At 38.6% G+C, this 23,150-nt stretch overlaps 1 protein-coding gene across 1 annotated transcript; it reads right to left on the reverse strand.

Moving 5' to 3' along the window:
• Window positions 1–65: 65 nt before the first annotated feature.
• SLC35D2 (solute carrier family 35 member D2) lies at window positions 66–23,096 on the reverse strand. The gene is made up of 12 exons (XM_041399473.1): window positions 22,833–23,096; window positions 20,008–20,041; window positions 18,353–18,439; window positions 15,478–15,545; window positions 13,016–13,087; window positions 10,972–11,040; window positions 9,830–9,932; window positions 7,814–7,906; window positions 5,453–5,520; window positions 4,645–4,723; window positions 2,779–2,861; window positions 66–2,163 (listed from the first exon to the last, which is right to left on the reverse strand). Exons 1-12 carry the CDS (start codon window positions 22,973–22,975, stop codon window positions 2,061–2,063), a joined length of 1,002 nt encoding a protein of 333 aa, XP_041255407.1. The 5' UTR covers window positions 22,976–23,096; the 3' UTR covers window positions 66–2,060.
• Between the last annotated feature and the right edge of the window lie 54 nt (window positions 23,097–23,150).

The following is a 23,150-nucleotide window of genomic DNA, read 5'->3' on the forward strand; positions in this document are numbered from 1 at the left end:
AAAAAAAAAAATCCAAACAAAACACTTGTTAAAACTGTCATCTGTATCATTTTATTTATAAAAAGTAGAGCAAAATATTAATGAATTATATGCAAATGTTAAGTGTTCTTTTGTGGGAACTATATCTTATTTAGCAGGTGCCTTGTGTGTTCATCAGTATTGCAGTCAAATGGCACTCATACTAATTTCATAATAAATGAAAACTTTCCAATACCTTGCCTCATGGAAGAGAGTTAAGGTTCAGTAATTGAAATTGTGGAGGTAGAGGTGCTCTTAAGAAAGAGGAGCCTTATGAAAGAATACACTCAAAAATATTGAAGGTTTTTAAGCATAAAGGACATTTTTAAAAAGAGAAGATCATGGAAAAATATTTGCAGCAATGCTTTCCCTCCACAGGTCTTCAGCAGATAGAAAATGAAAGTCACATTCTTCGCCAGCTGTGAGAAAACTGACAGTTCAGATTTCCCTTCCCACTTTGACCATGTCTTTAAATGCCACTTCCAGTATCTGCAGTCATTGCTCCTCTTGCCATTCAAATCCATGCAGGCAGTCACTCCCTGAAGCTTCTGGTGTGAGTTACCCACATGTTTCTCAGGTCTAATTCAGACTGGTCATGGATGTGCTACATTCAGAGTAATGTTTTCTGACTTTCTGTATTTTCAGATAAGCTATATTTTAATTGAAGTGATCAAACAAGTCATTAGAACACCCTGGTTCCATGTCAAAGTCTTTCAAAACCTTCTTTTGATTTGATTATTTTCAAAAATTTTGGCTCATGCTCGCAGGGAATTGAGAACTTCAACAAGATTAATTTCTCTGCTGTCTTAGAACACTTCAATGCACCTACCACATTTTCAAAGGTTAAAAGTCTATCTCAGAGAATGTAGAAGTCAGGTAAGCATTATCAAATATTTTCAATGAAAGAAATACAGATGCAGGTGTTATTGAAATATAGGTACAGGTGTTATTGTCCCAGATGATCCCTCAGACCATCTGGGCCTCAATCACTATACCAGCTGAGCCTACTGTAGTCATCCCCAGGCTCATTATGATTCCTTGCTTAGAACCAAAAGCATAAACTAGTACCAGATAAGCTTTTACTGTATATACAAGACACAACAGGACACTAGCCATTATTTAAACACAAGTCAGTCTTCCACATATCTATGTTTCCCTTCCCTACTATGTTTGTACATAGAAGCACCACGTCTCTGCAGCTAGGTGGTTACAGATAAAAGGTGAGAGGAGGGGAATGTGATATAAAAAGAAAAATGTACCTTAACAAAAATAGATTTGCTGGTACTGGCTCACAGACACACACGCACAAACAAATCTTCAAATATTAAAAAATCCCCTGTCATTTCCCTTCTCTCCTTGATCTGCTGCATGAGGTTATGAGGTTCATTTATAACAACAGTGACAATTTCTGCAGAACACCACAGTGTGATATTGAGGATGAGAAAAACACAGAGAGAGAATGCCTAAACAATGTACACACATGGACATAGCCTGTATTTTTTCGTTGACACTTACACAGGGAACAATCTGGGGGCAAATATCCTCTTTGCCGGTCCCATACATTCTATATCACTTACCGAAGAGCACATGCATGCGTGAAATCACTAGGATCTTTCATCTCCACACTGATATCTAGGTTTGCATATGGCATAAGGCAATGGTAAATTAAGCCTCATGATCTTTACAGGGAATTTTGCCTCAAGAAAATACAGGCAGTCACTGAAACAAAACTCAAAGATCTTGTTGAAATAGCACCCAAGTACAGGTAAATGCACAAGTTTACAACTTAAGATTTGCTCATAGCATTCCTTGCTATAAAATGGCTTTTAGATTAAGAAGAAAAAACTAAAATCAAACTAGTTTGCATGTAAAAAAATGGTGCGCAAGAATATTCCTGAGCCAGTGAATTGTGTGCATGTCTGTGACAACTGAGGTAGATTTTTTTTTGTTGTTGCAAATATGTTCCAGGATATACTTATTTAAAGTCTTGGCAATGCTAAACAAACTTGTCTCTTCAGTCTCTTTCAAGGCAGGCATTTTGTCTAAGTCTTTGACATTGGAAGTGCATTCTCTTCATCCCCAGATTGTGCAGGCTTGCTGTTTCCTCTTAATGTTAAAAATGAGTATCTCAGTCCTCCTGCCATACTAAACAAAAGAGAACGAACAGTGGTGTCAAAGATGTCTGATGTTACAGATCTCATTTCATAGGTACGTACCTTTCCTTCTGAAGAGCTAAAGAACACCAGCTATCATAAACTAGGAGTGCCTAAGAGCTATGTAACCCATCTGAGAAAGTAGGTCCAAGCAGACAAAGATCAATTACCAGTTGCTCACACATATTGATACACACAGGTGATCATCTAAGCATAGAAAGTAACCACTCACAAGTTAGCACTTATATTCAATAGGCACAACTCATTCAGTCAATGCTCTCACTTAACACACCACACCTGACTTTTGGAAGCCTCACAGCGCAGAACTGCTGCTCATAAAAAATTAAAAATTCCACACAGTAAAACTGCAGGCGTATTTCCACAATTAGGCCTTACCACAGCAATATTTAATGTCTGAAAACAGACATGAAAGACATAACTAACTGTAATGACTTCTACATCCTGAGGCAGTGAGTGCTTTGTCAGCCAGTAGTTTCAAAACTACATCACCTGAATAGTTTTGAGTCAAATCAAATTAAATATAAAACTAGAACTCACTGAGAAATTTTCAGCTTTAATAAATAAAGGCTATTCAAGTTTCACTTACCAAATATTTAGCCCTACAAAGTTTAACATGGAGAATATGTAATCTCCACCAATCAACATTCCGATGTAAGCAATGGATATATTCTGAAAGGAAACAAAAGTCATGCATTTATTTAAGTCAGATATCATCTCCATGAATACAAACAATATCAACCAAATCACTTTTCTAAGGAAATAGCTATACTGTGTTGCTGACCACTCTAAAATAATCCTTTAAACTAATTTAATGGATGTCAATTTATGGATAATGTAGCAATAAAAAGAATAATAAGATCAGTATATTTTCTAAATGTATACAATGCACAGTAACTTTATAGGAAAAAAAATACAAAACTATTTGATATTAGGCAAAATGGACCTAAGGTCACCTTTTGAAATTTATTTCTTTATTATCTTTGGAATTCAAATCTCATTTCTTCAAAGTGGGTTTTGGGTTCTCCAGCATAAAAAGGATGCCTTAAAGTTATAGTAAAAGTTACATTATTACCTTAAGAGGGTTATCTGCTTACTTTTCCAACTACACGTATTCTGAAATCACTTGGTACAGGCTCAAGACAGGCACAGCTTAAAGTTAAAAATTCTACCTCTCACCCACCTGCATCAAGTTTTGGAAAAATAGACCCCTAAAGACAGAAGGAAAAATGTAGAAGTGTGTGATCATTTTACCAACATTTTTTTGCTTTCAATTGTTTTAGCAGCTAGTCTGCATAATGACATCTGTCTCTACAAGTCTCTGATGGAGACTGCTGCATCATAACCTGCTTCTCAATGTTAAAGCTGTTTAAAATGTGTCAAAGACCATTACAGCTAAGAAAATAGAAATAGTCTTGCCCTGAATTAATGGTTTGATGCAGACATATAAAATTTAAAAGAATGCTTTCAGGACAACAGAATGAAAACTACTAGATTAATCTCGCAGCTTTCAAAAAAGAAAAAGGATGTAGAAAGAGAAGTACTGCCTTCCTTTTGCAGATTTTGTTATGGTGAATGTATTGTTTTCCTTAGTCATGGAAAGAAGCACTTTTAGTACTGTTATTCCTGTTAAGCTAGTTGAATTCTGAAAATGTTTTGCCCACAGCTGCATGCGTTTTGTCTTTACTAAAGCTCTTTCAGCTTTGTAGTTCTGTGTTTCTCCCCAAACTGGCCTACAAAAAAGCACATGGGCAGTCAGGGATGTTCCTAGACATGCTGTCCTCATCAATACAAAGCAAGATGCACAGTTTTAAATTAAATTGGGTTAAAGAAAACAGACTGTAAGGACACCGGGTTCAATTTTTAATACGTGCATGTTTTAGTGTTGATCAAACTGACCAGAATTTGTGCAAACCAAAATTAAATAGTCTGTTCAGCTAGAACATAGGTTCTCACACAGAGGCTGAGGCACTTAACCATACAGCACACTCCGTACTTGAGCTTAGTCATTATTCTGTATCTCTACAAACCCTATGTCTCAGCTGCAAAGGAAATTAGATTAGCCCAAAGTAAAAATTAGCTCCCATCAGTTCACCTGGATTTGCATCAGGGCATCTCGACTAACACACAATAACCTAATAAACAACAGAAGCACAGGATACTGCCTGATGAAATGTGGCTAAATGTACACCTTTTAATTAAAATTGTTCCAGTTTCTCTTGTAGAAGAAATAAAAATAGATCAATACCAACAATGTTTTCTGGAGCATACCTGACTTTGAAGGCAAGAGAACAGGGTCACTTTGTGGTGTGACCTTGTTTGGCACAAGCAGTATCTCAATATTAGCCCTGATTTTGAGTTTCCATGTCAAAGCAGAATCAAGATCACTGCTGAGCCAATGCTCTTTCCTGTTTATTAGAGCATTTTTATTTCCCTCTTCTGGTCCATAACTCACCTTGATGGCACCGACTACTGTTGTTGTGAGTGCAGAATTGTAATGACTGCACAGGACAGTAGAATACATCAAGAGAAACCTAAACAAAGAATAAAATTTTATAAATTCCTCCCAGGGCGTTAAGAAGTTTAACATTACTTCAAGATATTAAACATTACCTGGATCAGTAGTTTTCTGGAATCTATAATCCCACCTGTTTCAAACCCTTGTAAAAGAATTTCTGTGAATCTCTAATTTAAGTTAATGATGTGCACATACAGAATATTCAAAATATATACGTTAAAATATGCTACTTGAGCTCTAGCAGAGTCAACCCATTTCTCTGTGCTGTTTATATGTCAGTATTTGAAGTTAGTTTCACCCCTTGGTTATGATGAGGAAGAGAAGAATAGGATGCAATTCCTTCTTCCTTTGACTCTGCAGTTTCAACAGGAACAAAGCATTGTTTCATTACTTTTAAGTCTCCCACACTTTTCCAGCTGCTTTAAAGAACAAACACACTGAAACAGTTCCTATACTCAAGGACTTACATGCTATTAACTGCAAAGAAGTTGGATGATCAGAAGAGACAGACAGAAGAGACAGCACAGATCATTGTTGTTCAGCACTGTACTGTGAGGTCAAAAATCCAGGTAGCACTGAACAGTTATTTGCATCATTAGAAGTAATTAGAAGTCAAGACATAACCCTGGGGGAAACCCCATTTTCTCTGAACTTTAATGTAACTTATTCGTGAGTCTTATATTTGAGATTTGCATTTTGAAACACTGACATGAAAACAACCTGCTTTATTCCCCTGTGTCCTTACCCCAACAAGCAGGAAAGAATAAATTGAAAGACAAATAAAAAATTTGTCCAGTGCTGGAAATGTGTTGCCTATTAAAAAGAGAGAAAGAGAGAGAGAATTATGTGCTATATAATCAACTGTAAACACATATAAAATGTACTTAATATGCAAATATGTAAATTCACAAAATACATTTAATTCATACCAAAATTATGACCCATTTTTACTTCTGGAAACAGTTTAATGCATCTAACTTGACAGACAGCAGGATGACAGCATCCCTAATACCTAGACGTGTATTTCTCACATGTAGAGCAGTGCAGATACACAAGAGCACACTGTGAGCAATGAACATGAATGCAATACAGAAAATTGTGTTTTGCTATTTACTGACAGATACTAACACTGTGAATAGTAACACATAATAACTAGTGTTGATGGGAGATGGACAGAAACAGCAAATACATAAATAATGTCCTCTAAATCTCTTCCACACCACAGATTCATTCATGAGCAGCTTTCGTGGCCCAAGCCTGTTTTTGAGCATTACTCAATAATGAAGAGCAATGAAAAGGCTCAATTGTTTTGAAGTACCCTCTCTAGTGAAGTGCAGCAAACAAACACACAGTGCCACACAGTCACTTAGAAACATGTCATAGATTCTTTTCCTTCTCTAGCAACTCCTAGATATGCCTCATTTTGATCTGGTTAGTTTACACTTGCTACATAAACAACAAATTCAGCTAAGGCTGAACACATCCCTGAGAAACAGAATAAAGGCCATTAGTCCATGATAAGAACCAGCTGAGTCTCCAACATGTGAGATAACAGGTAAAAAGGATCTTGAGCAGCTCTGCCCTGCCAGAATTTTACTGGTGTGCAACAAGAAGCTGCCAAGTATAACAGAGAGCCATTCTGGGGCTTCCTTCCCCTTATATTGCATCATGCTTTCCTGTTCTCACAGTGAGCCAGCTCGTGGAGGAGTAATTAGTAACTTGGACACTTAATAATCTCTCCAAGGCTACAGAACTAGCTAGAGGAGTAGAAGCATGTCCCTATCACATAGACATGATACTGATGTTTTGACTTCACAGCAGAAGATGTTAGGCTGTGACAGGTCGAGGCAAGAAGCTCTGCCAGGGTAAAAACTGGTGTGAAAGTGCAATGGTTATCTACAATAGTTTGTTGACTTATCATCAGTATTTTTCCATTTTCTCTGTTTTCTCTGTGATTTCATTTGTGTGTCACACTAACACAGTTATCTGCATCATTTAGTAGGAGTTCTATTTTTAAGTGACCAAACCAACGTGATGCCCAGCAAGCACAATGTCTTTAATAGATATTTATTCTCTTCAGGAATTGAGCGTTAAGATGTTTACAGCAAATTAGCCAGTGGGCACAACACACTCCCTATTTTCCCCTGAAGTAAACCTAGCAACAAGATAAACTTCTCTGATCAGGTCTCCCAAAATATCTCCAACTCTGTGTGCTGGAAAAGCAGTTGAAATCTTACAGCGATAAAAACTTGGGCTCCTTTTCCAAGATAGGCAGCAGCTGCATTTTTCTAAACTGGCACAAGGTCATACTGGACTGACGACATAAAGAAATTTCATATTCACAGCAGACCTAATTATAGCATTTTCAGGGAATCATAATTTTTCTGCTTAAAGCAGAATTCTAAGAACACAGTGACAAAATTGTGTGAGTTCAGGGCACAACATACAACAAAGAACACTACAATGATTTATTACGCCCTCCAAAGAATTTTCCATGGCAAAAGTAAAACATTTCTTGAAAGGAATGTGAGTGACTAGATTCATTCAACCATTACAAAAAATGCAACTCAGCAAGTCTGTGAGGGAGCCAGGAATACCTTCTGGTCTGATACTTTATGTATCAGAACATACTGCCTACAGATACTGTATTAGGATTACCTGGGGAGAGTCTTGCTCTCATTCTACGAGAATGCACAATGTAGGTTACCAAACTAGACTGAGACTAAACAGAAATCTGCCCTAGACATCAGAATGAGAGAAAGACTGGAAATTGTCTGTATAGTTGCAATCTTGTTTTAGAGCATGTGGCAAATCACACACTGCTGCTGGATTCTCAACCTTTTGTTCCAGCTGGGTGTCCCTGAACATACCTTAGTTCCTAGACAAAGACTCAAATAAGGAATATCACACAAATTTAGCTTCTCCTTAAATGTATAATCACAAGTTCTTACCTGTGAAGGAGAAGTCTAACACTTTTCAAACACTAATCACTAACATAGAGGGAGGATTACCTCTTCAGAAACAAACAAAAAGCCCCTCTCACTCCCCAGATGAAATCTGAACAAAATAACATTATCAGTCTGAGATATGCAATATTGCTACTTACCTGCTGAAAGTCTCCAGTAGAAAAGCTAATAATAACTGTTGGAATCACCATGAAACAAGCATTATAAAACAGGACACCATATTTTCCCAACTCCTGTGAAAAACGAAACATGGTGTTTGGCACTAAAAGCCACTTGGTAGCAAAATACTACAAATTACTCTGGTAATTCTTCTGACATTACTATGAGTAAACAGAATAGAATACATCTCAATTCAAAATACAAACTTGCAATCTCTGGATTCAGTGTTTTATACTAAGCTGAATTTCCACTTCACTCTGTGCACTCAGCAGAGTATTACTGCTCTGTTATACCTTGGACGCTTTCTATACAACACTAGGAACTGTCAAAAGCACTGGTCCAGAAGTGCTTTGTGTTGACTTCACATAAGTCTCTGCCTGGCCAAGGAATCACCTAGTCCTTCTACCACAAAAACATATAATAGGAAAATGAATGAAGTTTGACTCATAGATAGAGCTCTGTAATCACTGGTAATTGATGTACCTTTATGCAACTTTTAATGGTTGCCATATAACCTGTGGGTTAACTTGCTTGACACAAAAGCAGGAAATTAGGAGAATGAAAAAATAGCCTTCTCTTCCTCCAGATTCAGTCATACTGCTTAGAAAATCTCGGCAGCCTCTCTCTTCTCCTGTATTTTGCAGAAAATTGTGAGGCTGTTAAGTGCAGCTCATAAATAAAAATGCAGTCTGGAATCAACTAAGATGTCTAAGATTATTAAAAGACATATTTCTGCTGTACAGAGTGAACCACAGAAGTCAGAAACCAAACCTCTATCCAAGACTGCTCTTTGCTATAGCTTAGTATGTTTCATGGCACTGCATTTGAAGAGCAGCCTGCCCAACATTTACGTAAGTAATGTGTATCAAGATATCACCTAATACCTTGTCACACCTGCCTTTGCTTTCAGATAACCGAAAACGACTACAGTTACTGTGGTTATAACTTAGGCTGTACAGTTCTCTGTATATTTTACATAAACCTCACATAATGTGTGTTTCTAGTCAAAAAGTCATCATCCCTATGTAAATACATATCAAATTTAGAGATAAACTGTTTGCTTATGGTCTGCTTTTTTTTTTAGTAACTACAAACTCTGCTTAAAAGCCTTGGGAGAAAAGAAAATACACTATTTGCTTACCAAAGCCTAGCCAGAGATAGAAATAACAACTTTTTCTAGGCTGTTCTCTATTAAGAATACATATATCAACAGGAATGTGAAAGTAAATGATGTTATTTATGAGTTCATAATGGTAAGTACATAAAGGTCATATAATAAGTAGGTGTCCTAGGGTGACTAATGTCCTGAGGTGACTTTATGATGCTGAATTTTATCCCCATTTGTCTGTTTAGCCTAGGAGTAAGTTTTGTGCCTTTAAAACTAGATCCAAAAGTGAAGAGGGGGAAAAAGAGAAGTGGTGGAATGTCTGAGGCAGGTGTATTCAAGAACATAGAGATAAGAGCTTCATCTCTCTCTCTCCGCGTGTGTTGTCTGCAGCACGGACAGTGGGAGAGAACTCTCCTTTGCTTTTAGGTAGTTTTTTTAGCTAGCTGAGGCAGAGAAATTGTCTGGACTGTAGTTTTTATTCTTCTTGGAACTATTCAAACCTGCTCTGGACTGAAAACCCAGAAAAACATCAGGAGCTCACACCTGCACCCAACAGTGCCCAGGACATGGCATTTTCTAGTGCCAGAGGGATTGGTAAGAGACAGAGCAAGCCTAGCTACACCCCATGACAAGAAGTCTCTCTCTCTGAATTTGCCATCTCTTCAGAGCAGTGCGAGGTTCCAGTGCTCAATAATTTTTTTCATGTTTGTGAGTACTTTGCTTGTTAAATAAATAGGTTTTTTTTCACTTTTCTCCACGGAAGTTTATCTCCTGAAGAGGTAGGGAGAAGGGCACTTGAATTTGCTTTCTAGAGGGACCCTTCCCTAAGTCTGCCCTAAACCAAGACAGCAGCTCACTGCTACATTCAACCCAATCACCCCACAGTTACCTTTGGATCAATTTTCTGCTTTGTATAAACTCCATTTGCTGCTGTGAAGATATCATTTAGCAACACAAAAATGTAGCCCTCCAGATTGAAAGACAGATCGGACCTGGGAAAGAAATACTATATTGTAAATAAGAAAAAAAATGCAATGCATTGCATTACCTTGTTTACCAAGATGCACATTGTGAATGAGGATATGCAAAGAACTCCAGCCAGTCACAGGTTTTGCTTCAAGCCTTCTTTGTAAGTCAAAATACTTTACATTTCTCCAGTCATAGGACCATCACAAATGAGACATCAGAGAGTTCCTAATACTCAGCGTGAAAGTGGCAGGAAACGTTCAGTTTTCATTCAGAGAAAAATTCCACCCATCTCAACCCTGACAACCAGTCCAATTATAACTGAATTTACGTACCTATTCCTTTTACTAGGGAATAAAATCCAACTGGTTTGTATGTTTTTCAGACATGTTGTCATCCTTTCTGTTTTGACTAGTTACCTCATCAGTACAGGGTAATTAATTTGATAGGACATGGCTCTATCTCTGTCACTTCACACGGAAATTATTTACTCTTGTTCATAGCAAAGCCAGGAAACAAACAAACAAAACATTAACTTTCCAGGTAGGTAAAGGAATGATCACACAGAAAACAGAGGACAAGAGCATATGGGTGCTTTGTAACCATTATCTCACAATGGAACTTAAAAAAAAAGGTGGGATTTTTATTATTAAAAAATATACAATGTGTTACTCCATATCTGGCAACAAAAATATCATTCTTTCTATCCAGAACAAGAATATATTTTTCCAAGGTTATTAAAATACAGTGATACCATGAAATAAAAACAACATTCCTCACATAATTTTAACTTGCTTCATTTATGATCCTGCAAACATGGAAAACCTAGAGGTGGAAAAAGACACACCCAATCTAATTTCTGCTGATACCACTGTCAGCAGAAATTAGATTTTTTCCTTTGTATACCTGTACCTCCCAGTGATGTCACTAGAGAGATTTTCCCAATCAAAACTTTATTCAGAGGAACTTATTTCCACTTAGGTTTACTCAGAATTAAACAAGGAAAAAATCCTCCTGCTGTCCCCCCCTCATAATATGGCATTGTATGAGAAATTAAAACCTTACCCAGCGGCTATGAAAGCCCCAAGAATGATGGCAAATACGCTGACTATAATATTCACTGGGTACCGTTTCCTGCAGGCAAAAATTGAAACAGTTCACATTTTCATTATTTGAAGTGGAGACTAAATGGCTGTCTGCCTGAAAAGTTTCAAAGCAATTAACAATCGCAGAACACTTAACAGGAGGGCAAAGTCTCAACAACCTTACAGAAACAACGTGATTGCCCATGAGCCACACTGTCAGACCTTGGCCTTGAGAACAGAGATTGAAAAAGCACTGTGAGCACTCTCTTACTAGACAATTATAAAAGCAAAGATTAAAGGTTCAAAGTAACAGCACTGAACCAAACAAATTTAATGTGTATTGATATTCATAATAGACATATTTCAGTGTTGTCCAGCAGTCCAATACAGGAAAATCACTGTACATCTCTCATGCAGTTTTTCATATCACCTTTGTTGAGGAAGATGCTATACAGCACACTGTCTGGATTATTTTCAAATAATCTTAATCTATTTATTTTGAGCTCAAACTGAAACTTGAAAGGGAAACCATGAAGATTATGACATTCTTCACTACTATCACATCAGTGCTGCCACAGAGTAGTAAAAACATACTGTAAACCTATAAAAAGGTTTTTATATCTACACTAATTTACTTGGAAATATCTTAAGTACTCATTTTTCATCATACTGCAATATGCGTTACAGATATTCCCCTAGTCCTTATTCTGTCAAGACAGACTGAGAGAAAAGATCCTTAAAACAAAATGTACAATTCTCTTGAAGAAATACTCTTGGAGAAATCCTGTGTGTAAAGGACCACATCTGTGGACCACTGTCCCTAGAATAATGTGCTGTGCAGACTCTAGATAAATTAGGCTTTGATCATAATGACTCTCAAGAGTAACAATCCAAACCTTGATTGTTTCAAAAATCCTGACATAAGTCTGCACAGACTCTCTACAGTCTTTTCATTTTCAGCCCTGAGGAAATCCACTATGTAAGCCTGCACCAACACAGGATTCTCCTCCCACGCGTTCCATGGTTAGGATGTTGCTTGCACTCATAGTCCACATTGCTGTTCTCCAGCTGAGCATTTATGTAAATCTCACTGACTTACATTTTTTTTCACTTGCTTGAGGGAGTCTTCAGGCCAACAGAAGACAGCAAGTTTTACTTTTCCTGGGAGAAGTTAAAACTACAAAAGAATTCCAGAGCATCTCCAAATATGAATCACATTGATCAATTAGCTGCTGCTTCAGCCAAAAGGAGATGACTGTTTCCTTGGGGGCTTTTTGCTTTTTGCATTTTTTTAGCTTTCCCCTGACCATCACTCTTGCGCTGCCTGGGTTCAGCTTCAGCAAGCTGGTTTTCTCCTTGTGACTTCATCTCGTGAGTCCAGCATCAGCCATGTGGATAGACCTGTGAAGTTCTTGGACAAAGTGTAATGTATTTATACTCCTGTTCCTCCAACTCAGTACTATTGAAATTAGAGATCCTGAGCAGCTAGCATATCCTTCTTAATTTCTCATGAAAAATAACAGGTGTCTGTAAGTAAGAAATTCTCTGATCTAAGAACTGGTAGATACCATTTGGCTTCATTAACCTGGTATGTTTTCAGACTTGACCCGGACAGTTACTCTACATTAGCAGACTGCCATGCTATCAGCACTTTTTGGAGACATAAGGATCTGTCTGAATCAGTTCACAGTTTAGGAGCCTCCAAGACAAGGCACAAACCACTGAAAGTGTCTGTGTTGTATCTGCTGACTTGAAACCCATGTAACAGTCTAGAGAATGAGACATTAAAATGAAGGCAAGTTGATTTTCTCTGTCTCCTCACTAAAATGTATATGTCTATGGCTTCAAAAAAGCTACATAGATCACTTTCTTTGCTTTTCTCTATTTGTAAGTAAAAATCACTCATTCTATTTTCTGATCAGATGACACAAGTAATCAGTTTGAGATGATCTAAAATAAAGGAATCTTAAACGAAAAAAAAATAAACCAAAAACACAACCCCAAAAACAAACAAAAAGGATCACCCAAGTATGATGATTTCCAGCAGTAAAGTAAGAGGAATGGTAAACTTCCTGAGCACTGTAAACATCGGCAAACTGTCAAAAAAAAACAAAATAAAAATCCAAGCATCGTATCAGATTAACAGCATTCTTATATTCTAACTCTTATTTTACTAATCCAGGGGATGGAACAATTAGTCCAGGAATAAGAAAACAAAACAAATAGCAAATCATTTAGTACATATATAAGAATTCTTAATGTCAGTCTGATATGCACCTTAGACAACCAAATCATTGAAAGATAGCAAGCTTTGCCAGTTAGTAAATCAGTGCAACTGGCTAGTGTTTGAAGGTCACTCTGCATTATTGAAACGGTATATAGTAGATGTTTTCTACCTAGCATAACCCTTATGAGACAATTCTTTCTGCAAAATTCATAGGCATAGTTAAATAAAAACTATTTCTATTGAAACTTAAGAGGAGAGACAATAAATCTTTCTCTGAAAACGTGTAACAGAAATGAAATACAAAGAAAACATGCTTAATAAACAAGCTATACTTTGAATAAGTAAAATACATTCATGACCAAAAAATTAGAGGAAATACAACATGAAAGGTGGGGCCACAACTGCAACTACAAAACAAACTTCTACTTTTAGCAAGATATTGTTGATCTTCATGAACTAATGCAGTTGGAAACCTTTCTGGGTGAGAAAACACTTGTCTCTGACACTGTAAATGTGAAAGCATGGCCATATGGATCAATTAATCCCCTGCTTAAGATAATTATTAACAATTGCATTCGTAAATGATACAATTCCTAACACAATGTTAAAAAACTTTACAATGGATATTTTGAATTTATGCATAGCATCATCTGCACCTTGCAGACAACCTAAACAAGGTGGAGAATTTAATGATGTAAACAAGTATCATATATTGTACCAAAATGCAATGTAACAAAATATTAATGGTAGGAACATTCAGGCATTTTAAAGTTTCTCTTATAAAAATTAGTTAAAACTAGTAAATCTAAAAGAGGTATACCAGCCACAGGAGAGGGAGAAGGTGCACTTACATATCCTACTAAGCATTTAAATTTACAGTCGGGGAAAAGGGAAAGAAAAAGCCAACTTTTACAGTTTTGAAACTTCTTTCATATCCACAATGGCTGAAGTGCTACTAGGCACAGTACTGCCTAAGTCTTAATGTCTGTTTCAGTGGAACAGCTTGTGAACACATTCAACAAAGCTGCAGAATCAGGCATCTAGTGTTCATAGCTAGAGAACATTAATTCTATAAATAAAAAGAAATGCAAACAAATTAAAAGCAATATACTGGGGGACTTCATCACTCTCCACAACTCCCTGAGAGGAGGGTGCAGTGAGTGAGGGCTGGTCGCTTCTACTGTGCCTGCAGTGAGAGCACCAGAACAAATGGCATTCAGCTGAGACAGGGGAGATTCAGACTAGATATTAGGAAAAACACTGTCATTGTTGGGTGATCAGGCATTAGTGTGGGTTGCCCAGGGAGGTTGTGGAGTCACCATCCCTGAAGGTGTTTGGATCTGGCTCTGGGTGATAAGATTACTGGTCCAGGGTTACAGCGGTAGTGCTGTGTTTACAGTTGCACTGGATGATCTTAAAGCTCTTTTCCAACCTTGATGATTCTGTGATTCTGTGGTTCTATCTTCTTTCCTAGCATCTGTCTCACAGTTACGAAATTCACACAAACCTGCAAAACTCTGTTCTGGTTTAGCTTAGCACCAAATTGCAGGAACCTGCAATCATGTAAAAAAACCACCACAATGGTAGTGGTGTATCCAGCTGTATCCTCCAGCTGTATCCTCCAGTCCTGGTGCAGCCATCATGCTTCTGTGCTCATCTTCCACAGAAAATACAGTCTCATTCCTTCTATTACAGCAAAGGTCTGCTTACACCTTTTTAGCACTAGCATGGAAGCAACTCTCATGGGTCTATGCTTAATGCACATGGGAGTCAAGGCATCCTTCAGCAGTGCTCCCTGACAACCTGCTTTTCGTACTCAGCAGGGCTAGGCCACCACGACCACCCACTACACAGCAGATTTTTCATCTCTTGGTGATTCCTAAATATCTGCCATGAAATCATGGTACAAATACTTTCCTTATGCTTCTTCCTTCAGAAATACCTTACAGTTTTCCAACTCTGGTTAAGACACTCAGGAAAAGCTGAATGCATGGGTGTGAGGCAAAAGGTTAAGCACTTCATGGTCATATAGGAGTATTGTGATTTTATGTCAGTACAGGACTGGCTAAGCTCCCCTTAAAGGAAGCAGACAACTTGTAAACTGATCAGATGTTTGTGTAAAAATTTCATAACAGTACCAGGGGTTTAGACAGACAGGCAGACAGACACCACATAGATTTAAGACTCCAGACAATGCTCTTTAGTGTTTCTTTTTTACCCCACAAGATAAAAGGGTAAAATCCAAACAGTCTACTGTACCTGAGTTTGCTGGTACTTGATAATCCACTTAAGTGGTTTCCAACATAAATCAGAGGCAGAGGAAATAACTGTGATAAAATTAAAAGCACAACTCAGATTACTTTGTTTAGAAGTACTGTTGAGAAACTTTACTTGATAGAATTTGATATCTGTCATATCAGATGTACTTTTATGAAGAAAGAGGGCTTTTTTTTAACAGGGAACAAAAGTAACTATGCTGCAAGCTCCTCTGCAGTTCCTATTTATGTGACTGGTTATGACCACAGCTTCACTGATGTCATTAGAAGAATTGCAATTTACTACTAATGAGACTTAGAATCCATTTAGAGTAAATGATAATCACTTTTATTCTATCTACTATAATCCTCAGATTAATATCCATTTTAACAATTAATTTTAGATATAAAGGTAATAATAACAACAGTATCTAAATAAACAAGTGAAGAGGTGGAATAAAAAAATTAATAAATTACAAATATGCTGTGCTCCTCTACATATTCCACATATATTAGTACAGCTGGAAGTTGCAACATTTAACCCAGAAAAATTTGCTATGAAAGATACTAGAAAGGAAAGGTAAGTAATTATGAATAAATTAAACTTTGCTTCTCTGCTTCAAAGAGACTGACTTGCATAGAAATCTATGGTCCATAACACAACAGAGAGAAATAATAATGGAACTTATGAGCCTTAAGAAAATGTACAAGAATACATGAATCCCTACAATAATCAGCTGCTACTCAAAGCCATTAATTTTCCTGCTACAGAAAAAAATTACAGTATCACAGAATGGATAAGGCTGGAATTTACAAAAGATTTAAACCAGCCGAAGTAATCAATGGGGACAAAGGCAGTGTGTACACTTGGTCCCATTCACTATCAGTCGAGGGGCTGAAATGGCAGAAAGACATAACAGATCCTCTATCCTAATGTGTAATAGTTACTGTTGTTTCTACACAGGGACGCTTTGGAGGACACTAAAGTCAAAGGCTATGCATTTTTAAACTTTGTCTGCTGGAAAAGCGTACAGAGGAGTGGGGTGTATTTAATCTATGTTAAAAATGCTGTGTTTCTTTTACAGCAAGAGAGAAAAAAGTGAAGTAGAAGTTAACTGATAGTCAACTGAAGTTAACTTTTAAGTGAAAGTAAACAAGAGTATGAAGAAAGCAGGAGTATGAGTAACAATAAATATTCAGCCTGTCAGCATAAGTTTGCAAAAATTTTGTAAAGCACTGTGTCATCTGCAGACTTTTCTTTAGAACATATTGGTTCATTTAATTTATAGGCTGAAAACAGAGCAGACATGGTATTATCTTTCCTCTGAAATCCACTCCATTGTAAAGACAAAATTACAACATCCAGCACAACAGCAGAGATCAGTGAATCATTTACTTAAAGGGGTCAGGAACTTCAAAGCTTCATCACTAAAATAAGCATTTCACTACTTTAAACCTCTAGCTGAATGCACTGAAGACATAAACCAGTTGAGGACTGAAAAGTAATGGTTATCTTAGTGTCAAAGCAAAACCTGACAAAAGGATAAGGAGTTCGCCTAAGGGCTCCTTAAAAAGTAAAGAAATCAACAATGAGCAATCCAGCTGATTCACTAGCCAATTCCAACACCGCAAACAATATACAAGTCCTGGAAACTAACATGCTGACTGCTCCCAGCCTATCCAGCAAAGTCTTCCAAACAACACATTAGGATAAAGAAAATACATGCTCTGTTTTTTTTTAATGCCTTTGTACATAAGTTAAAACAAAGACAACAGCAGAGAGGGAGCACAGCAGGACTTGTGGGGAATGGAGGGAAGAAACTTCTCGAGGTCTCAATGAGTTGCTTATACATGGAACTCAAAGCTAGCCACTGGGAAACCTCCTTTCTTATTCTGGAATAACAAAGAAGGATTGTCCATTTTATGAATGATACCATAGATTTTCCTCCAAGACTTGTACATGTAGAAATGCCAATGATTTCAACATGCATTAAGAATTAATATATCTGTGAGACATCCATTGTGAACCTCACACTGACAGGAAGACAAGATTCTGCAGTAAAGATGTGGGCCTGAAAAGCTATACTATCTGATCCCTGAAGGAGGGCCGGGAACATTCCCTGTGTCCTGGAGCAAAAGCAAACACAACTGATAATCTGCAACAAGACATAAACATACAGACTAATGCATCAAAGAAACATTCCAACAACACTGTATAGATGCAAAAATCTTTGAGGATCATTGCTGTAGTCACTTCACATCCTAGTTCCCAAACTGAGGTAAGAGGAGGTCCTCTCACATTTGTTCTGTCCTGCCTCTTAAAACCACATACATTCAAGGTCTGTATGATGCAGCCAGTTACCACCTACAGCATTTTCAGTGGGCATTATTTTAGCCCCTCCAATGGAACACAAATCTTATACTGGGAGTCAGCTGTTCTGGTTTCTCATCTATCACATTACTTTTCTACTATTTTGTCACATGCTCCATTCATATTTCTAAGCAGACTTTCTCTCTTCATTCTGTATTAAAAAGTCTTTCACAAACACCTATCTCCCATTCATCCCACAGAGACCTATATCCAGGAAAGCCTTTCAAGAATGTGGAAGATTTCATCCTGCTGTATAAAGGTAAAACACCCCTCCCATGTGCTACATAACTAAATGGCACCAGATTTCTCTGCAAACAGATTTTATGTCTATAGCCCAGACTAGAATATTGCAAAGAAATTAAAATTATATCAATTTTTAAATGAAACAATGATACCAAGAATCCCATTTGAAAAAGAAATGCAAAAATTTTTCTCGTCCCCATAAGAAAGAATGCTATTATAAGAAGTAACTCTTTCCTATTAAGACCACAACATGTGTGAGCTTTACCTTCACAGGTATACTTCTGTCAAAATCAGGGAAGTGAACAATCTTATTTAGTTTTGACACATACAAGATAAGTATAGTGGCTGCCATCTAAACAAAAAGAAAAAATGAGAAGTCATGTAAGAGCAAATTGTAATATATGAATGAAAAAACTGCTTAAAAGACAAAATCTTTATAGGAATTTGACAAATGCTAGTTTTTACATATTTCTGTGAAAGAACAGCACAGAATGAAATTAACAAATTGAAATAATTTTGCCCTTATTGAAACAATTTTTGCCAGTTATTTATTTAAAAGTAAAAGACACACATATACTTTACTATCCTGAAGAAAACTAGTGGCATTCTGTGAAACAATGCATGTTGAGAAGGAGTTGTGAAAATAAAATAGGACACAATCCCAGATAAACCATGAAATTTTTAGTCAGAGAATTGTTTAGTCTGCAGAACCACTCCCAAAACTTTTTTTTGGTAGTGCAAGATGGAGGTTGGGCATTGATCATTCTGTTGACAACATGAGGAAGAAATAGTAAAGATGCAGACAGACTGAAGAAGAATATCTGAGCAATCATACATCATAGGTGTTAATGCTGCCGCAAGGAGTCAAAACAAAGGGTCAAATTTTCCTAATACAAAAAGACAGCAATCAACTATCTAGAGGATGGGATGGAGTCATGTTCTGCAGACTAAAGCATTACACCATATCCTATGTACTTTATATAGTGTTCAGGAAAATCTTGGAAGGATCTGCCAACAAAAAAAAAATGGAAATGCCATTAAGTCTTTGATTCTGCAAAGAAAAAAGCTGCATCAAGACATGAATTATTGCCACATTTTCTAGCCCTTCACTGAAACATGGTCTATGGTTCCTTGAGCAGTCTGGGTATGTAAAACTCTCTACCACATCACAAAGTCTTTACAAGACATTTTACTCTCTCTAGCACCTAACAGCAGAGATGTCAGACTTGTGGTACCCTGTTTTCAATACTTCCTCACTACTCCCTGCTGTGCAGCCTTGGCAGAAAGCAAATTCCCTACAAAATGTATTTGCCCAAACAACACTTGCAACACAAGGCTCCATCTTTATCAGCGATCCCTCTGCAGTGATACATTCTTCTTTATGGACCCAGTCCATAAGCATTTGAACTTTGGTTTTACCACCATGCCTCGTAACAACAAAAATAATAAAAATCATTTCTGCTGCCATGCTGCAACTTACCCATGGGCAAATAAAGCAAGAAAGAATCAAAATTTTGCACTCGTACTACTGGAAAACTGCTGGAAAATGGGGAGAAATTTATGAGGAAATACATGGTTTGGCTACAAACGGGCAATATCTCTGCATGTAGTCTACAAAGGCTCAAGGACTCTCACAGAACGTATACATTTGAGGGAACAAAGCTGGACAGTTTTGAAGGCCAGATTCCTTAATTACTGAACTTTACAAGGAGAAATAAATAGCATTCCAGTCTTTTACATGACTCTCTCCAGGCAATAATTTTGACTCAAGCTCAAAGTTGCCTGTTTTCAATGAAACAAATTACAGTTCCTTAAAGTATATCTGATCCAGAAGACAAGCAGTTCACTGTAACTGTGATTTTGCCCCCTAAAATCTACCTCAAAAAATAATGAATACTTTTCGTATACTTGTGAACATACCTGTCCAATTCCAAGAAACACTGGTGACGGGAAGCTGAAAAACATGAACAGACATTTAGTACTGAAGAATAGAAATAAATAATTAGGAAAAATAAGAAAGTTAAAGTTTAAAACCAAAGTCAATAATTAAACATGAGGATGACTGGCCTGTGTTTAAGAAGAGCTCAGGACTACACTTATTGTAGTAGAAATATTTTATTTCTGCAGCCCAAATGATACATGTTGTTGTACAGCTGTACCTGAACCCATGTACAGTTGATCAATTCTGAACTGCTAGTTGTTTGGGGAATACTCATAAGTGAAGGTAACACACTTAGAGAAGTCATAATGCATCATTTCTTGAGTAGTTTCACATATACATTTTGAATCCTGAGATGGGATAGTAACTAAAGCATCTTGCACTTGCTGTAACATGGAAGTTGATCTCTACAATCCAAACATACTAGCAATGTGTTTCTGTCAAAATCAAGTTCTTAGGTAAATGTTGTAGAAACTTCTATTGTCTACTAACACAGCTACATTCCTACTATAATTCCCTTCAGTTGGCTTTAGCTGAAAGCATGGATAGAATCACAGAATGGTTTAGGTTGGAAGGGACTTTAAAGATCATCTAGCTCCAAACACTCTGCCATGGGCACGGACAACTTCCACTACTCCAGGTTGCTCAAAGCCCCATCCAAACTGGTCTTGAGCACCTCTAGGGATGGGGAGTCCACAACCTGTCTGGACAACTTACTCCAGTGCTTTATCACTCTCACAGCAAAGAATTTCTTCCTGATATCAATCTAGACCTCCCCTCTTTCAGCTTAAGTCCATTTCCCTTTGTCCTACCATTACATGGCCTTCTCAAAAGTCCTTCTTGAGCTCTTCCCTGCTCCTCCTTCTTCCCCTTCCCAGCTCTTTAGGTAATGGAAAACCACAATAAGGTCTTTCTGGAATCTTCTCCAGGCTGAACAACCCTGTCTCTCTCAGCATGTCTTCACAGGAGAGGTGCAGCCACCCTGCGATCAGAGCCACTGTGATTAGTGACCTCCTCTGGACTAGTTCCAACAGGTCCATGTCTTCTTTGAGTTGGGGGGCCCCAAGACCTGGATGCATTATTACAGGTGGGGTCTCACCAGAGCAGGGGCACATAATCCCCTTCCTTGACCTCTTCTGATGCAGGCCAGGTGGTTGGGTTTCTGAGCTGCAAGCACACAGCGCTGGCTCATATTCAGCTTTTTACCACAAACACCCCCAAGTACTTCTCCCCAGGGCTAGTCTCGATCCATTCTCTGTGCCGACTATATTGTCCTGGATTGAGGCCTAGGATTGCCTCAATCCAGGTGCAGGTCCCTGTACCTGGCCTCGCTGAACTTCATGACATTTGCAGAACTGCTGTTTTCCTACTTAGTGTGGTGAGAAATATACATCTAATATTAACATAATTGGGATGGGAATAAAGCATTGACAAGAGAAACAAACAAGCTGACTCACAGCAAAAAGGCCACAAGAGCACTACAGTCCTAACACAGAATTAGGAGCAACTGATAGCAAAAGAGCTCAGGGAAACAGAAGTATTGGGGGCAGGAAAATATAAGAAATAAGACTTCCATTTATAATCATGTGACACTTAAACTGCCTTTTTTTTAGCATTTACAGCTCCCCCATACAAAGACGGAGAGTTTGCCCATCTGTACTACACAGATTTCTCCAGACATTTGCAATTTGCAGAGGCCTAAATATTTCCAGCAATGCTATAAGGTCTTAATACAAAACTTAGGCTTACTGATGGACATACTGTACTCGATCATCTCACACAGATGTGCTAGATGTATGCCAGGGACTTTCAGGGAGCTACAGTCTGTAGGATAAAAACCACTATAAAATAAAATCACAACTTGCACCATGTACAATTTATAAGACATATTAAATACAGCTGCTATAGGTTCAAATAGCACTGAATGTTAGAAAATTACAGCAAGTTTGGCTTTTTAACTTTCTTTTAATTTGGGGTTTTCATTTTCTTATTTTAATTCAAGATGAGCTAAACCACAGCACAGAGCAATGATTTTAAGTAAAACATGTTAGTGGTGACAAAAATGGCAATGTCACAGGACAATCACAGAATATCCTGAGTCAGAAGGGACCCACAAGGATGATCGAAGTCCAACAAGTATACAAATCTAGATGGGAAAAGTATGACTTGGATATGAATGTCCAAGTTCCTATTTCCCTCAGCTGCAAGACTAAGAGTAAAATGCGAAGTGTAAGACTTGCAGTTAATGTCGTTACTTCACACAATGGTAGAATATGCTGATTATCACCAGTATTCTGTATGGGAATTAGAGCCATCAAGCCAAGGACGGAATCTCTCAGTGTTTTTATGATCAAGCCATTTTACAAGGTTCACTTTTCGTTTCTGGCTACCTCAGAAAAGAAAGATGCTGGAAGAAAGGTACTATTCGGCAGGAACAGTTAGAGGATACGCTGTTTCCCTCACGGGCGTCTAAGGTAGTGTGATCCTCTGGGAACAGTGAAAAGACACCGAGGAAAAGACGGGTGTTGTCGGAACTGTGCTTGCCGTCGGGCGGTGCTGCAGAACTGGCACATACTGGGCACGAGTGGGGTCTCAAATTGGTGAAATCGGCCCTGCTTCCAGCACATTACCCACCAGCTGGCTGCTCGGGATCCCGAGCTGCACGGACGCCCGAGGGTCACGCCAGCGGGAAGGGGAACAGGAGCGGGAAGGCTTCTCCGCCGGGCAGGGACAGCCCGGCATCGCCCGGCACCGGCTGCACCGGCAGCCGCGGGTGGGGGGCCGCCCGCTCTGCCCCGCCGCTCACCTGTAGGCGCTGAGGAGCGCCTTGTTGACCAGCACGGTGAGGAAAGAGCACGTCCCGTAGAAGAGCGCAGAGAGCACCCTGGGAAGTGCCGGGGACGCGGCGGCGGCGTCCGCCTCCTCCCCCGCGGCCTGCCCGGCGCTCATGGCGGCGGCGAGCAGGGCCGCACCGCGGGCTTGCACCAGGGTGGCCGTGAGGAGGCCGCTCCTCCTCCTTCTCCCCGGCCCGTCCCCAGACGGCGGCTGCCCCGGGTCCCGGGCGCGGCGGCCCCGCGGGCGGGTCTGGAGCGGCGCCGCGCCTCGCCTGCCGGAGGCGCTGCCG

This window comes from Onychostruthus taczanowskii, unplaced genomic scaffold (assembly GCF_017590055.1).
Source record: "Onychostruthus taczanowskii isolate IOZ18803 unplaced genomic scaffold, ASM1759005v1 scaffold160, whole genome shotgun sequence".
NCBI lineage: Eukaryota > Metazoa > Chordata > Aves > Passeriformes > Passeridae > Onychostruthus > Onychostruthus taczanowskii.